Source organism: Xiphophorus couchianus, chromosome 11, assembly GCF_001444195.1.
Source record: "Xiphophorus couchianus chromosome 11, X_couchianus-1.0, whole genome shotgun sequence".
Lineage (NCBI taxonomy): Eukaryota > Metazoa > Chordata > Actinopteri > Cyprinodontiformes > Poeciliidae > Xiphophorus > Xiphophorus couchianus.
In genome coordinates this window covers 21,356,765-21,375,291 of record NC_040238.1, presented here as the reverse complement: position 1 = coordinate 21,375,291, position 18,527 = coordinate 21,356,765, and the positions used below count along the sequence as shown (strand labels likewise).

Here is an 18,527-nt window from a genome sequence, read left to right as displayed (position 1 = left end):
ATTGTAAATGCATTTTTGACTTGTGTTTTCAGATGCTATTATTTCTCTGACTGTCCATAACGTCTCGGTCTCACATACAATAACACGAAGTATGTTTGAAACAGCAAATTTTACACTCCCCGCCAAATAGTACGAAAAGTGGTTCAGCCCTGGAGGTTAGCGGAAGTTGTTTCAGCTGCCATGTTTGCTTGCTTTGTTGTAGGCTTCTACTAGCTTTCCTACAGAATCAGTAAGTGTGGAAATGGAGCCGAGCTGGAGTACGTTTCTCTTCCAAGTAAGTTGGCTCTTTTTTGGGGGGGGAGGGAAACCGGGAGAGTTCGCGAAACAACCGCAAACATTTTACGCACCCGTTAGCTTAGCAGCAAGTTCGTTTTGTATATTTGAACGAGTAGCACGAAGAACAAGTAACGAAGCAAAACAATGGTTTATGAATCCAGGCTTCCAGCTGTGAGGCTTGGGAATGACGCTAGAACAAAACAAAAAAAAATCAAATCTCCCCAGTTCCAATGTGGAAAAAAAAAACGGCCTGTGTGTAATTTTAGATTGTGGATGCGAAATACTTAAGAGTGGGAAAGTGAATTTTGGTAAGTTTGTTTGGCTGGTCGAAGCCAGCAAAACATGCGGTATCACTTGAAGTAAAGCTGGAGACGCCGCTGCACCGTTACAATCGAGACAGACCTGTTTTTTTCCCCCCCTTTGACTGAAGGCTTTGATCGGACGCCGTAGAATAATGAGATAAAACGTCGGCGAACATTTTCTGTGCGGCTTGTGCAGTAAACTGAACATTTGCGCGTTATTCACGCGGATGATGTTAGCAGACCGTAGGTTAGCCGCCACTGAGATTTACTAACGGCAATTCCCAAGTCCGCGGTCAACTTTCCGCTTGCTTTAGCCGGCTCGCAGTAACTAGCCGAGAAGCTAACGATGTTTAGGCTGCCTTCATCACACTCGCAAGCTAATTTGGCTAAATCTGGGCGAGGTTGCAGTAATGAGCTTGGAGAAACGAACGGTACATAATTTGAAGACCGGCGATGCCTCGTTTTTTGCACATTAATTAGCTATTTATTCAGATGAGCTTTGTGGAAAGGAATTCAAACTATGCAATGCACTAGCTAGCAGCAAGAAGCAGGCTGGAAAATTAGCAAGGATCATCGCTATTTAAAATGCTAATTTCTACCAGAAAGTTTAGTAAAATTTTCAATTTGAGTCATTTCACTGTCTTTTGTCTGTGCATAAAAACGCCATTCCTAAATTTAGTGTAATAAAGTTTTATTAAGAATTTTGTGACTTGGCTATGAGTTAAAGAATTTAGTTACCTTAGAATACGACATGAAAAAAATTTGGATTTTGAATTTGTCAGAAATACCGGGCTATGTTTTACAAGTTTTTGTGTTGCTCCTTTTGTTGTTTACTGTGTAAAGGTAATTTTTAAAGTACATTTGCTCAGGTTTGTTTTCCAACCTAGAACTGTTTTAGAAAGTTCTTGCTGTATATAGACTGATTAAACTCTGTTTTTTAACTTTAACCTATCAATAATACTAAAATAAAATAAAAATATTCAGAAAGCAGTGCTGCTGTTTAGCAACTTAACTTGCACTAAAGAACCTTTTGAGCATAGGTATTACTGTATTTTGCCAGTTGAAAATATTTGAATTTAAAATTCAGACACTTATTTAACAGATTGGATTAAATAACCCTTATGTTAAAAAGCTTTTGTAAACCCAAGATTTGACAGAAATATTAAGTGTACTCTCAGTATTTGTTGTTTCAGATTTGTACGCAAAATCTGCAAAAAGTTTTTTTTATTATTATTGTTATTTTTTATTTATCTACCTAAACAAATAATTTTATTTGAAAGAACTCAAAATAAATATTCAAACTATATCAAGATCGTGCATCTAAGTTTGGACTCTGAAATCATGGACTACATTTTGTGAAAGCTTAAAAACATAGTTCTCATGTATGAAATCAGTTTATTTTTGATAAACAGGGCTTTAGATCCTTAAAGATTCGAATTTGATTATGTCAATTCTGGGCTATAGAAAATATAAGACACATAAAAAAATTTCCATAGTAGGTATTTACACTTGTCTTTTTTTCCTTCAGTGAATATGTATATATTTTTATTTGTAAAATAACTTTTGTGGCTTCATTCACTACAAAGTCCACCATTAACTTGTGTTTATTTAATGATATATAGCTTGAATGCAAGGATGCAAGTGGTCTAAAAACTAGTTATAAGTAACTTTTATGAAGTTTACTTCATGCAGTAAAAATTGGTTATATATAAATAGCCTTGGAGCATAAGCACTGAACTTGCAGACCACAGCCGAAATGCATTTACTTGAGTGAACAATATTCTAATTACTTTGGCTAATATAATTTCTAAACTACTTTATACATTTTTAAGAATTGATCTCTTTTAAATCTAATAACTGCAGTAAAAATTTTAATTATTCCACTTGCAGAAACCCTATTAATTGTATATCCTACAGACTACTATGTGGTTAAAAGCAGTTCTAGTAGCATGAAGTTTTTTATTAAAAAATTCTACAAGTGGCATTTTGGGATTTGATGAGCAGTTATATTTGCACTTTGTTTTAGTTATCTGCCATCCATCTTGATACATTTTGTGTTATGTTCCCCATACTGTTAACTTTCAGAGATCAATGGTGGAAAAAACAGACATTGATTTGTTTGGTCAAAATGCAAATTTTGTGTGCTAGCTGGTCACTGCAAGTTTGAAAACCATTTAAAGCATGTTTTAGTGACTCCTCCTACACTCGGGCTGCAGCCAATGAAATCTTTCCTCAAAATCCTAAGCCTAGCCCCCTTAAAAAAGCTTGGTAAGCTCTAATTACAGCTTACCAAAAGCTGTAATTAGTACAAATATATATATATAAGTTCAACTATTTTAAATACATTTTCTATAAAAAAATATATTTCAGTAAGCCATAAAATGTGAATATCTTTGCTGTCAAAATATTTCAGAAAATAAATTACATGCCATGACCCCCAGATTGTTATAAAGCATATCGCGTACATGTTAGACTTTAATCTCTTACTCACCTTCTTTTTAAGTAATGACGAATTTTCATGTGCTTGATGTCAGCATTTCAAAGTCCGTTCACTTGTTGCTGTTGTTTATGGCCACCTTTAATCTCACTGGCTTTTCTTCAAAAGTCTTAAGTGTTTACAGCATATAGATTGTTTTTTGACAAGTTGACATATAGTCTCATAATCTTTTTAACTGCATATATTGTAATGAGAATGGTTTTTGCCATTTTAATAAATAGCAATAAAGCAAAAAAAAAAAACATGCTTATGAATTTTATGCTTTATATAGTGAAAATGTGCTGTTAATAAATTGGATTACATAAATTGGATTTAACATAGAAAGATTTTGAAAACTAACTTATTGTCATTCTAAAGATGCTCATATTAAATAAACTTTAGTTGTACTTTGGTAGGTTTTCAGCCTTGTGAGAGGAGGTCCTTCTATATTTGAGTTAAATGACACAGTGAGGTAACTAAGCATTGCTCAAATCACCCTGCTTTATGATGCAGTGCAAACCCTAACTGAATATATCAGGTATCCCCTAAAAATACTTCCTCGCTTACAGCACACGCTGCAAGTTACATCATCAGCAGTGTCCTTGGCGCCTCCAAAGTTTAGCCAGGTTTACATGTCAAAAGAGGATCAACAACATATAAAAGTTTTGTTTTCCAAGAACTTATGTTGACTTTAGAAAACGTATAACAAGAGATTTTGTCATTTTTATTATTTAATGTTAATTTTACCATTAATAATCCCCTTCAGCTTCAGGCTATTTTCTAAGTGAGTTCTTGCTAAGACAGCAGCACAATAGTTCCGCAATAATAGAACAAAAACTCATAAAACAAACTCGTTCAAACAATTTACGTTTTACTCAGTCAACTTTTTTTTTTTTTTTTTAATCCACAGTCCGGAAAACTTTAAAGGCCGATCATGTAATCATATTTACTTTTTTCTTCTCTTTGATTTCTTAGTTTTTCCTGCACAACTTCTGGTTTTGTATTTGCTTTATTCTAACAATTGGCCAAGCAGCTGTAGAGTGAGGCACAAAAGATTGAGGAAAGGCGGTGCATAATCAGACCATGAGCTCAGTTCAAGTCTACAGTGGCCCACGAAGCCATCAGGACACTCCCTCCATTTTGATGTTATTTATGAGGGAGCAGCCCCAGTTGTCAGAGCACATTTGTGTCAAAATGGTCAGAGCTGCATGAAGGCACAGCAGCTTACAGGCCCTGCACCTCTGTGTACAGGCCAGGCTGTTTGCAGTGGCATAAGCTTCACAAAGAGGTTTCCCGACTGGTATCCCCCACCCCTCCGCACACACAAACACACACCACCCCTGGTGTGCCAGCCGACGGGGTTGCATTGGCATGATGATGACTAATCCTGGAAGGTGGCAAGTGTAAGCAGGTGCTCAGACAAATGGGTGGTGGCATGCTCTACGAGTTCCCAGGTCCCAGTGCGCATGAGGGAATGACGGCTAGTTCAGCCGAGTGCTGTGTGGATAAACAATGTCTCTGTCTCATGAATAGATGAGCCAAATCAATGAAGATGAGCATACAAAGATCCCCCGCTGAGGCCGAGTGCATCACTGCTCAGATTTGTGTCTATCACAATGGGCTAGATGACATAAGGAGGACATTGTGCGGTTCATTTTTCTTTTTTCCGTCCCGTCTCCTCTTTTGGCACTCCTGTCTTGGCTGGCCTTCTTGGATGGATGATTGGACCTTAAAGGGAAAGGTCAAGTATGTTAACTTGCCATCTCTTGCTGGTGGTTGACAAGGTGGTTTTCTTGACTTTCTACTTGGTGTGTTAAGTAAATGATGCATCTTATGCATAGTTATTTATTTTTACAAGTACTTAGTTATGCTTTAAAAGAAGCCATTTTTATCTTCAGGAGCTTTCCACTTAAGGGTTATCTCAGTGAACAAGGGTGCAACAAACAGATGTTTCGGAAGTAACTTTTTGGTTTGAACAACACCAATACAATTTCCAAAATCTCTTGGTTATATTGTGTTGGCTTACCTTTCCCTTGAAGCCGTAAAGTAGGCATCCTTGCATTTATGTGAGTCTGATATGTAAATTTTTACATATCAGAAGTATGCAAAGTTGCTGGTATACTTCAATACAAGCAACTTTTTAAAAATTATTTTACTTTTTTTATTATTATTATTATTATTTTATTTTCCCAAGTTTGATATGTATATTTTCAAGCAACAAAACTTTCGTGATCAGATAACCTTATGTAAACGATATTTAGAAAACAAAATTAATCAAGAATATATAACATTGAGTGTGATTTAATTATTTCAAACAGAAAGGCAGGGTTTACTCTGACTGAAACATAAAATGATTATATTTATACATAGGCCTGTCACAATAAGCAGTAAGTCAGTTAATTGGATGATAAATGAAAACAAGCTGAATAATTGCTATTTGCATAATTTATTGATTTTTCTCTTTTCTCTCTCTCTTTCCACAAAAAACTGGATGACAAAAGTTTTCACTCTGGTGCTTTGCTCTCAATTAGCCTTTTTTTTTAAAGGGATAAAGTTTTTAGAGACTTCATAATTCATTTTATTTCTTGTTTTGTTTATTTTGAATATTTCAAATGTCTTCCAGTTCCAGTGTAAAAAGTTCATTAGAATTTAAAGCTTATTGATCTTTCAGAATGTGTTCTTGCATTATTATGCCATTACTATTATACTACTTAAAAATGGTCTCAAATCAACAATATTATCATTTATTGCAGTGACTACTGGGGAAATATGTCATCCAGCAAAATTTCCCTTCATTGCTCTTGCTTATTAACACATCAAATATTATTGTTTATCTGTACTTGTATCAGAATCCTGCATTTTTTTATACTATTGAATTGGTTGTCAATAATGTTTAACAGAACCTTGAAATGAATGGACTTCACTGTTATTATTCGACTAAACTATGAACTTTTTTTCACCCCCAAGCCGTCTTTGTATTTATTAGATTTCAAACTTTGGGAAATTGAGTAAAGCTTTGTCCAAACAGCCTTGAGTTGTGCTAATTGTGCACTTTGTGGATGGCTGATTTTATAATATTTTCAAGGCCTCAACATGTAAAACGACAAAGAGCTGAATCACCAAGTGCAGTTTAACGGCCAGTTTTAATAATTAAACACTAGCTTCGATTAGGATTTTGATCTAACACTTGAGATTATATATTTTTTGGGGGAGCTATAAAGTTTTGCTTTTGCCTCATGTCTTCCACAAAACAAGACATGAGGCAGCTGAGTTTAGTTTATGGACTGGGTTTCACAACTGTTGATATTCGTTGCTGCTCTGCCGTAAGCTCAAACAAAACGCATCAGTTCATTTCAGTTTGCGTAATATTTTTGTGTCTCACTCAGCTATACAAAGAAGCATGAATTCTTCTATTACTAAGTCAGGATATATAATGACTTGAATATTTGAATTGCAGCTGCACAACTTGTTGTTAGCTACTGCTCATTGTTCTCACCTATTTTTTTTTTTTCCTCATCTATGTTTTGGCAGTCATCCACACTGGCTTGCACCTGCAGAACCCAGGAGAAAAAATGGTGCACCAGGCCACAGACAGAACAAACAAATATGTAACTGTGTATTTTATCATCCTATCAAGTTTGGTGACCTGTATTTTTGTGTGTCGAGCTGTTTTCTGCCTTACTAAATCCAATTTTTTTTTTCCGCCTTTCCTTTTCTCTTAACCGAGCTCTGCGGCAGGGCTAATGTCCTGCTCTTCATGAGCCTTCTTGGCAGTTAAGCTGGACTCTGCTATGCCTCTAATTTGGTATGCTTGCTTTGCAGTCACATGATGAATCAGCACCGTCGTGATGGGATCATTTTTCATCCAGTATATTTGGATTGTTTTCGCATCAGTTGCGCGCTGCATCGGCCTCGTTAATGACGGACCCCGGTGCCCACTTTGTATTCTGTTAAATCTTCCTAATGCTTTTCATTGAGTTGTCAAAGTTGATTCATGGTTCTTCAGTGGCAGCTTCCAGGGGTGAAACAGCTGTCAGCAACAACTTGCTTTTTCTTCTGCGTACTGGGAGGACAGCTAGATGCTCTGAAATTGCACTACACCCTGCTGCTGCTGTGTGTCAAACAGCACAAAACACTTTTTGAATTGTTTACCTCCAAATGTCTGACATTTCACCTAAACATATGTGTTTTGTGTTTTTAGCAGGCCAATGAAGCCCTCCACCACCAGCACCAGGTGGCCCAGAATAGCCTGCTGCCACTTCTCAATGCTGGAGCAGAGCAAATTGACCAGAAGCCTGTCCTGCCTATCCAGATAGACCAGAAACCCCCCGTCAGTGCTGCTGAACTCCTGAAAGACAATGTGGCCAGCGGAGGAGGTCAGCGGCCACTGGTGCCTGTGATAAAGAAGGAACACAAAGGCAAAACGCCTTTCGTCTGTGGTTACTGTAACAAGGCCTTCCGAGACAGCTACCACCTGAGACGCCACGAGTCCAGCCACACCGGCATCAAGATGGTGTCGCGTCCGAAGAAGACGGCCCAAACCGCCCCCACCATGGTACCCATGATCGCCTCCATGCCACGGGAGAACAACGGCAACTCCTACATCTCTACGGTAGCGGGGATCCTCTCCACGGCGACCACCTCGGTGTCTTCGGGCACCAGCATCATGACGTCGTCCGCGATGGGCAACATGCAGCAGCAAAACGTCCCCAAGAAGCCCCCCAAGCCCGTCAAGAAAAACCACGGCTGCGAGATGTGCGGCAAGGCCTTCCGCGACGTCTACCACCTGAACCGCCACAAGCTGTCCCATTCGGACGAGAAGCCGTTCGAGTGTCCCATCTGCCAGCAGCGCTTTAAGAGGAAGGATCGAATGACCTACCATGTTCGCTCTCATGACGGAGGCGTCCACAAGCCCTACGTGTGTTCTGTGTGTGGAAAAGGCTTTTCCAGGTACTGATCATTTTCCTTTTTAGTCTTTATGTATGATGAGATTAACCCAGTGATAAATTTAGATAATTTTTTTTTTGTTCAAATATGTTACATAGAGTTGCATTATATATTTTTTCATTAGAATAACAATGCGGTTCCCAAATATGAATTCAGAAAAGTATTACCAGTGCACCGCTAAGAGATTTTGTAACAGATCTTTTCATTTCACTATCAGTTTTTGTTTCATACTATGAATAACAGTTCAATATATTTTTTTCAAAAGCGGGATCCGTGAAGCAAAGGGAGGCAGCTCACTCTGCTTCACGGAAACTTATCTAATGCAATAAAATCATTCAGATTGCTCAACAATTAAAACTACAACTAATTACAAGATGTTTCTTTTATTATTTAGGTTAGAGTTTTATGCAAAATTATTCAAACCCCTGGCATATTTACGTTTTATCATAAGTTTTAACATAAGTTTATTCAAATGCATTAAAATTTTACTAACATTTAAATGCTTCCTGGAAATCCTGTTATCACTGACAGCTGTAGTCCAAACTTGAATCTGTTCAGGAAGCTAACAATGCCAATAAAGATTTTTATTTGGATCATTGAAGAGGGTATACATTTTTGACATGCTTTTTTGTCATGAAAAATACATAAAAGCAGAACTTATCTTTAGGAAAATTGATAATCATTTTCACTATTTATGTTTTGAGATATGTTCTTCATTCTAACCAGAAACAAGATTTAGTTTGAGAGTATAAATAATTTTGGGCTTTACTGTAGCTTACCTTTTTTTTTTTTTTTACTCATCATGAAAAGTGTTTCTACAAGATACAAGATTTTTTACCTAATATTTATAGCGGAGAAAGCTCTTATTTACTTCCAGGCGCATTAAACTTATAACTTATTCCTTTATTCTCATGGAATAGTTGCATATAAAAGTACATAGCTTTTTGTAAAGAATTTTTTTATATACATTTGTTAAAACTGCCACCATGTACAGAATGTCATGAGACGGCTAATCTGTTAAAAGATCAAGCTGTAGTGGTATCAGAGTGCAAAAGGTGTGGGGAAAGAGGATGAGTAGCGCCACATAATACTTTGATAGACAGCGCCAAGACCCGTCGATCTGATTGGTTGTTTCTAATTAGCACTGGAAGCTCGATTTTTTTTTTTTTTTTTTGATTACCTGTCACCTGCCATACTGTCACAATAGTGACAGTTTCAACAAATGTGTAAAAAAATATATATTTTTTATACAAGTTACATACTGCAGCTTTAAGCAACCTTTTCATTTGTCTTAGGGCCAGAATGTGAAAGAGCAGCAGGTGTTACACAGCTCTGCTGTTTGACAGGATAATTATTATAAAAGCTGGGCTTTTTAAACTTTCATCCACATCTGTTACTGATCAACAACATTGGCATGGAAAGTAGATCCTTAACTATGAGATTTCCAAATAACCACATGACACATTTAAACTCACTATGTTTCATGACAGCTGGATAAACTGAGTCACTTCACTTTGGATTTTTTACCCTCACTGTTACCTAAGGACATCTATCTCTCTGCTCTAAGTGTTGGCATAAATTAACTTTAAATAAACTTTCAGAAAACTGTTTCTCAAAGTTTCTTATAGCTGTGTGTTCCCTAACTTCAACACAGCACTGATATTTGTAAAAAGCTTAGTGATCTCTCCATAACAGCTTCCACTCTGTTAGTGCGACCTTTCGGGGCTTAAGCATGGTACCTTCACTTATCAGGGAAAAAGAGTAGGATTTACATTATATGAGGAGCCAATTTTGAAGAACAAGCACAAAACTGGCTGATTCCGGCCATTTTTCAGACCATCGGTTTAAGAAAAAAACAGATTCTTGGATAATATAGGTTCCACTGACACAACGTGTCATCCAAATTTTAAAGTGCACGTCTTATGAAAATAACTTAGTGATCATTAAGTATAAAGCGGCAACAAATCAGGAATATTTTATCTATAGACTAAAATACTCTATAGAATTGAATAGCTTTTTTATTTATTTATTTATTTGGATTATTTCGACACTCGTGTGTTATATGGCTTTGATTCTACATTGAGAGTCGGTCTGGACCAGACACAAACACTGCAGACTTTCTTTTAGTCTGACAACTCCTTCCTCCCACTTGTTCTTCTGTTCTAATCAACTCTGGCAGTGAAAGATGATTAAGAGTTGTCTGACTTTAAGGTGGTTGCATGAAAGCCAATTTGCTGCCAAACCAGGAAGAAAATTGGCTTAGTGATGGGGGGGAAAAATAGTTTTACAACTCCGTTTTAGTTTCCTCATATGCTTTTAATCAACAACAAATAGCAAGGCTAATGTAAAAAGGAAGTCTGAAATTTAATTTCTTGTTATGGTTAGGGAAGACTGAAGTCATTTCACCCTCTGGTGGTTGCATTCCTGACCCAGAAAAAAAAAAGCCTCGGCTTGTCTGAATGCATTTTTAAAAGTAATGTTTATTACAAAGAAAATTAACAAAGTATAAATTTATTTTAGGCTGATGAACTCTTCCCCCAAATGTACTTATTTCTTGTTCTAAAAAGGTGTTATAGATTAAAAAATAAAGTGTTTAACGTCATGCTTTTACTGAATATTTATGGTAGCTAATACAGGGTAATTGCCTAATACGGTAAATGCTGCATGATTTTATGCTTTTTTAAAGGCACTGCTACAAACCCAGTGCTAATTTTTGTTACCAGTAGCAACAGTTTATGCTTTAGAAGGAACTCTGATTATTTCACTTTTATTTTATTCAATTGGACGATTATTTTTTCCTTTTTTAAATGTAGATTTGTACTAATCATGCTGTTAATTCTGCGATAAGCAGTTTACTACCTATAATGCCTGCCACGCTGTTTCAACCACATGTTACAGCAGACGAAGTAGGGAGAGCGCTAGTGGAGTATAAGGAGAGGGGGGAGGCGTCACTTGTCACTTTGCAGTTCCCGCCAGCTTGTCACAGACTTTTTCCCCTGGGAATTCACTGAACCATGCGTAATGTTAAGGTCAACACATTTAATATGTCATAAATAAACATTTTGCTTCAGAAAGCCCTTGGCATGACCTGAGATTTGCAACTTGTTGCAGTTTTAATAATCCAGCATCGATTCGAGCAGGCAGCATTGGTGAACCGACTGTTGCAACATGACTTCAGCAAAAAAAAAATAAATAAATAAATAAATCATCAGCAGTGCACCTCAGCCAAGTTAGCATTAGCTGCTGCGCTGCATACGGCAGTTTCAGGCATGCCTCCAACACGGTGACGTGGACTCGAGACTCATCAGTATACTGGAAAGTGAGAATAGAGACTGAATAGCAGGCCACTGAGTCACTGCCACTCAGCTTGAAATGTAGGCATTCTCTGTCTGGAGTCTGCTATCTCTCCCTGTCAATAGGACGGCAATGAAAAAGGAAGAGAGAGAAGAAAAAAAAAAGAATTCCAAATCCAGTTTCTGGCACAGCCGAGAAGTTTCTACTTGACTCTTAATTTGTATTAAGAAGCATTCCAGCAGCGTGAAGCTTTCCGGTTTGGCAGCAGCTGCCCTTCCTTACTCACTTCATAATGGTTCTGCTAAACATGATTCAGCTCACAGTTTCACTAGGACTAACACTCTGACATAGGAGGGACCAGTGCCAAGAACTAGCACTAGAAAGGTCAAGTGGCAAATAATGTTATCCTAGTGACCGTTGTCAGTTTTAGGTAGGTGAAGTATGGTATCAGTAGGTTTGTGTGCATCCTAGTAGTTGTGTGTATTTATTTAAACACAGTCATTCTTCTGTCAATCGGAAATATTTTTCAATCATTGAATTTCTTTTAGGCATGCAGGCAAAATAAATTCACGCTCTAGTACTTATTTATAAACCTGCTCGATTAAAAACAGTGGGAATAACTCCCAGTGGAAATCAGAACTAATGAGTTTTCCTCAAACTAATATTGTCACATTTTTGCCCGTTTGCCACCTATCATGGGAAATAAATGGCAATATTACCCAAATTTCAGCTTAATTAAAGTGCCGAGTGGAAATCGGGAGAAGAAAAGAAAAGGCGAAGGCTGTCGCATTGTGGTGCATGTTCAAAAGTAGGTCAAACTGATTCACGCACGATTGGTCGCAGAGAATTAACTGCCATTGACTGAAATTTTGGGGATTTTCTGCCCATCTCCTCATTATCGAAGCAAACAGAGCACATCCGTCCACTTGTGCTCATAGTGGAGTTCAAAGCTTTGTGTGTTCTTATTTATTTAACATGGCAGTTATAGTTAGAAATGTATGCTTAAAAAAAAAAGTCACATTAAATATTTACATGTTTCTGGTCCTGATATTGATGAATTTAATCTAAAATCAATACCACTTATGCGTACGTAGCTTCTGCTTTTGAATTTGAGGTAACATTTCATAGTTTTATTTGGACAAAGCTCCCCTGCAGTTCATACTTTCATGGCCTGATTTGGAAACTTTGTAGCGTTTCAGACTTCTAGGTCGTGCATACTATCGCTCAGTGAAACAAGGATATTAAATTAACATATTTCAGATCCTCTTTTTTTTTTTTTCTTTCAATTTTGGAAAGCAACGAACCTTTTGAACTGGAGCAGGGAGCTAAAAACAGCCCGCTATGGATGACTCATAAAAAAACATGACTCTTCCCTGCGTCATCATTCACAAATTAAATGATCATTTTTGTAATATTGTTTGTTTTTAGGCCAGACCATTTGAGCTGCCATGTGAAGCATGTGCACTCCTCAGAAAGACCATTTAAATGTCAAGTAACGGTAAGAGCCCTCACCACCAGGTTTCCTTTGGCAGATTTTTTTCTTGTTTGTACATGTTTGTTTTTTTTGTATCCCACTCACACTTGTCCTGTGACTGCAGGCCTGTACCTCCGCTTTCGCCACCAAAGACAGACTCCGCTCCCACATGATCCGACATGAAGGCAAGGTCACCTGTAGCATCTGTGGGAAGATGCTGAGTGCAGCCTACATCACCAGTCATTTGAAGACCCACGGACAGTCCAACTTTAACTCCTGTAACAAAGGTTTGTCACTCATCAGAAACATACAACCAATAATTGAAAAAAAGTAGTTTGATTTCTGCTATATCTTTTACTCTAAATTATCACTGCATGTTACTGTACGTATTAATTTGTATGCAAATGATATCAAGTCCTTCCTGAGCTGTCTTCTGACTCATCTGAACTACGAGTGAAAACCGCTTTTGCTATAGAATGCCATGAAGTTTAAATATCATGTAATATTTAAACTTTCCTGTATTTTGGAGTGTGATAGTTTGAACACAATCAATCAATCAAATTTTATTTACATAGCACATTTCAGCAGCAAGGCATTTCAAAGTGCTTTGCATCATAACAAACACAAAAACACAAAGTCATGCAACACAGAATCAACAATCAAAACATTACATTAAGTCAAGTGCCATCATTAAATTCGTAATTAATTACATTTCAAATACAACTCTAAACAGGTGGGTTTTTAGTCGAGATTAAAAGGAAGTCAGTGTTTCAGCTGTTTTACAGTTTTGTGGAAGTTTGTTCCAGATTTGTGGTGCATAGAAGCTGAATGCTGCTTCTCCTCGTTTTGTTCTGGTTCTGGGGATGCAGAGCAGATCAGAACCAGAAGACCTGAGGGGTTTGGAAGATTGATACAACATCAGATCTTTAATGCATTGTGGTGCTAAGCCGTTCAGTGATTTATAAACCAACAACAGTATTTTAAAATCTATTCTTTGAGCTACAGGGAGCCAGTGGAGGGACTTAAAAACTGGTGTTATGTGCTCTATCATCCTGGTTTTAGTGAAAACGCGAGCACTAGCACATAATTTTACAGTGGAAGGAAAACCCTGCATGTTTTCTAATACTTTTTTGTTTTTAACAAATTGAGATTTTATGTACTGATATTCAGCCTTATCGTTAATATTTTTCAGTACAGTTACAGCTGCAAGTCCTTTGGGTTATGTCTTTGCCCTTGTGCATATGCAAACTGAATATTTTAGGAAAGCGCAGACTCAGTCACATTGAGTGGAGACAGGATGCAAACAGCCATTTTCAAATCATGCCACAGTTTCTCAACTAGATTTAGTCTGGACTTTGATTCATTCGGTTCAAAATACTCTACTTTATCCCAAAGAGAAATTCTACTCATCTAAGTATCTTCTAAGTCTTTGTCGACGGTGATGCTGTGGGCAGGGAGGACCTCCATCAGCAGCCATTGCAACAAATCTGAAGAGGCCTCTGACTGAAGAATTCTGCTTTCACAGTCTCATGACTGATGCGTTGAGGGCGATGTGCTGTTAGTTTTCAACCACACAGTGTTTTGCATGTCGACTAAAAGGTTATCTAATCTAACCAAAACAAACTTTTTCTTAAAGGGGAAAATCACCAGTTTTGAACCTTGTGTCATGTTATGTTATTCACATACCAAAAACATACCTGGAGTGTTGCTCTCATCTTTTAATGCATGCTTGCAAAATTCTTAAATCTCCCATGGCAACCATTCGTGGTACTAGCGGCAGCAGCATTTAGCTCATCATACGATCTACTTCTCAGTCTTCCTAAGAACGGCTTTAAATGGCATCATGCTGAAGGCAAAGTGTCATAGCATGGGTTTCTTAAAGAGACATAATTTCAAATTATCAAAATACAAAGTCAGATGTCTTTCAATGTATTTTTTATATAGACAGCATTTTAATAACAACTGGAAGTAACACAGTTACTTGATTGTGCTATGAAATGTGACTGGAAAATACATGATACTCCTCCTGGTTTTTTTCTTGCATTCTTTTTAACATTTTGGCTGATGCCATACTCTACATATATTTCATATATCTATATTCAGAAGATAGCTGAAATGGTGCTTAACCCCACTTTTAACTGTTCACAGCTTTACATCTATCCCTGTGTTCTATGTTCCCTGATTTTCATGATGCTCCTTGTTCACTAATGTTCTCTAACAAATCACTCAAACCTTCGAAGAACAGCTTTATTATTCTCAAATTAAGTTAACATGACTATTTTATTTAATCATTAAGTAACTCCTGAAAAAAATTGATTGCAATGGATTTTATTTTACAGTGTCAAATAATGAGGGCTGAATGTAAATGCATGCTACACCTTTTTTGTCTTTATTTGTGAACTCTCTGGAAATTTCATTTGCCTTCCACTTCACAATTATGCACTACTTTTTTCTTCTTCTCCTTTTTACTTTTCTCAGTCCATCACATGAAATCCCAATAAAATACCCTGGGGATTGTGGTCATTAGCTGGAAAGTTCCAGCTGCATAAACGCTGTAAGACTTTGCTGTTGTTGTTATTGCTGGGCCCAAAATTAACTCTTCCTTCCGTCTGAAGGTAATGAAGTCTGCAACTCGGCCTCAGCGACACCCGTGACCATCTCTGCCCCCATCACCTCCGCAATGAACCGGGGCAACAACATCAACAACCCCGTCACCATAGCCGCACAAATGAACATTAGCACCAACACAGTCAACATCACGTCTCCCGTCAGCCTCCAGCACCCGGTCACCATCACCGGGCCCGTCAACATCGCCTCTGTGAACATCCCTGCCACGGCGCCCATGAATATCGCCCACCCGGTCGCAATAACCACCCCCATGCCCATGAATATAGCCGGTCCATTAAACATTGCAATGAGGCCAGTCGATAGCATGCCTTTTCTGTCCCAAGTCTTGCCTTCTTCCCCACCTTGGTAAAAATAAAAAATAAAAAAAAAACGATGAACGCCAACATCTGACTGGCCAGAAAGAAAGGGAAAATGAAGTGAAAAGAGACTCCTGTCCTCACTTTAACAGCTCCCTCATCCCCCACCCCCCCTCACCCCAAACAGTGTCCACTTCATCCAGCTTTGAAGTGCAGCAGTTCCTTGAGCTATGAGGCCAGTAGGAGATCCCCCCCAAAGTCCTAACTGTGTCCCAACTAATGTTTAGTGACTGGCTCGTGATGCAGAACAGTTAAGTAGAATTCGAGTAGGATTTGTCTTGAAATCAAGATAGCCGGAAGGCTTAGCGTAGGCAGTTAGAATGATGAAACTGTGATTTGTATCATGACAAACAGGAGGAGAGGATTCCTCGAGTTTGCTTGAGGACCCCCTATGAAAATACAGACGTGCTTTTGTAAGGGAGATGTGAAATGGACTGAAGCAATAACCAGGAATTGCTGTTTCTGATCTTTAACAAGCTCTCTCCCGAAGCATCTGGGCGTTACTTTGTATGTAGTTTTTTTGTTTGTTTGTTTTGTTGTTTTTTTGTTTTGTTTTTTTAACTATAGCCTGCTAATCACTATTTAATGTTATAGGAAATGAGTCTAGTAAAAGGGACAGCTGCTTCCACTTGCATGGAAGACTATTTTTTCACAATGTTATAGCATTTCTTTTTCTTCTCAGATAGTAAGTATGCTCTTGAGGTACAGTGACTAACTTGTACAGTTGACATAGTAATGTATTTTTCATGTTGGCATTTTAAATTTTTTGTTTTGTTTTTTGTCATTCAGGTGGACATCTGGACACTGTTCACTTGACTATGAAATTTCTTTACTTTGTTTTTCTATTTATATGAAAACAAAGTTATTTTTTACTTTTATGTGTTTTTATTTTTTTATGAAGTCAGAATGGAATGAGTCTTGCACTGAAGGCATATGCTACATGCAGGTGAACAGCAGTATTATCAAAGATCAAACAGAGTCTTAAGTGTTTTGGTCAGCCAGCCTGCACTTGAGGGCCCTCTAGTGGCCGAGTATGTAAATCCTGGACTTGTAGTGAAGCTTTTCAGGTTGCAATTGTCATCGCAAAAGGTGGCTGATGTAGTTATAGCGGACTCTTTTGTTACACTGTTTTTATTCATATAATTATTTATCATTACTCTGTTACAGCCCCGTGGTTAAACTAAGGAATGATCACTCAGGAAACACACAGAAAACCCCCCCAACAAATCAAGAATTTCTTTGGATCTTAGGAATTTTCTAAGATCCTATTTGAACTCCCTAAAGCATTTTTGGATAGCAGCGTTGTTGCTTTGCAAAATTACACTAACCTGGACTTCCGCAAGCACCAGTTTTAAGCAGCCGTCCATTTGAATCTATCTTTTACTGTACAATGAGATAAATGCTGTACATGTTTTACATACTCGGGCAAGTTCGGTCTCGGTTTGCAAAGGCATGTGGCCTGAGAACTGGGCGAGTTTGCTACAAAACACAATTTTGTGTCCATTTAAAAAAAAAAAAAAATGGGACAAGATTGACGTTGCATGAACATCCCAACTCCCTCCCTCCCTGAACACTGTAGCTGTTGAACATGAACTATTTTTTTAACGAATGCCATGTTATCTCAGCAGTGTTGCAGCTCTTTGAGTTGATTCAGTTTATACAGAGAAATGCAATATGCATGTATGTCTTTTTTTTTTCCTCCCCGCCTCCCATGTTTTTTTTTTTTACGAAATGTTAGTGTAGTTTTTTTTATTCTTATGCATTTACGTAGATACACTATAATAGCCTGTTTGCCAAATTTGAAACAATTATAATGTGACGACCTGAATTATTCTTGTGAAATTGAACATCTCATTTATTTTAAGAGAAAAAAAAAAGTTAATTGGAAACACCAGGAACCTTGTGAAAAGCAGTTGAATGTATATCTTTGTACAAAACTTTTAGTTCCAAGGATATGGTAGTTACAATAGATGTGAAAGATAAGAACCTTTTTTATAAATCTTTTGTATTAGAACATTAACATTGATAATTTTGTATATATGAGAGGCTAGGCTTTCTGATTAGCAGAAAGATAAAACATTCCTACATTTTTTTAAATGTACGTTTGTCAAATTATTACTTAAACATGCGCAATGTTATGTGCCTTTTATTTGGGTTGTCTAAATAAAAGAAAACTATCAAATGTGCTTATGTATGAAGTACTGTTTGGTATAAAGGCAGAGATAAAGTTGCGGACATTGTTTGGAAGTATGAAATGTTTTAAAACTCCCTGATAGATGTAATAAAAACTCAGTGGCCTAACGGCAGCAGATTCCAAAACTTCCCAAATTTTCAGCATACTTGGAGTCTATGCCTCTCCACTCTTCATTCAGACTCCCTGGATTTCCAAATGAAATATAAAAGCTGATAAGACACTTCTGATGTTTCTTGTTTAGAAGAACCTTCACACCAAGAATGTAACGGTTCTTCCCCATGTCTTGGACACATCCTTGTGGTGGCTCTTGAAACACCAACTCATGCCTTGTTCTTCCAAAACCTTTTCTTCAAAATATCCCAAAAATATTGCGTTCCTTCATTATTAAGCCGAACATTTTAGTTAACAATAGGAAGTAACATATTGCTGCCATGTCACAGAGACTATAGTTATACTGAACAGTAGAACAGATAACATGAAGTTGAGTAATTGTCATGTTTGTACGATGAGCTGGTTATGACTTCCTACTCCTGTTATCGCAGCAGCGCTCCATAGAACTTTTTCCTCAAGACGCTTTAAT

At 37.5% G+C, this 18,527-nt stretch overlaps 1 protein-coding gene across 1 annotated transcript; it reads left to right on the top strand.

Moving 5' to 3' along the window:
* The first annotated feature begins 141 nt into the window (after positions 1 to 141).
* Positions 142 to 17,939, top strand: vezf1a (vascular endothelial zinc finger 1a). Its single transcript, XM_028032019.1, has 5 exons — positions 142 to 274; positions 7,256 to 8,004; positions 12,724 to 12,793; positions 12,894 to 13,056; positions 15,385 to 17,939. Exons 1-5 carry the CDS (start codon positions 242 to 244, stop codon positions 15,744 to 15,746), a joined length of 1,377 nt encoding a protein of 458 aa, XP_027887820.1. The 5' UTR covers positions 142 to 241; the 3' UTR covers positions 15,747 to 17,939.
* Positions 17,940 to 18,527: the final 588 nt, after the last annotated feature.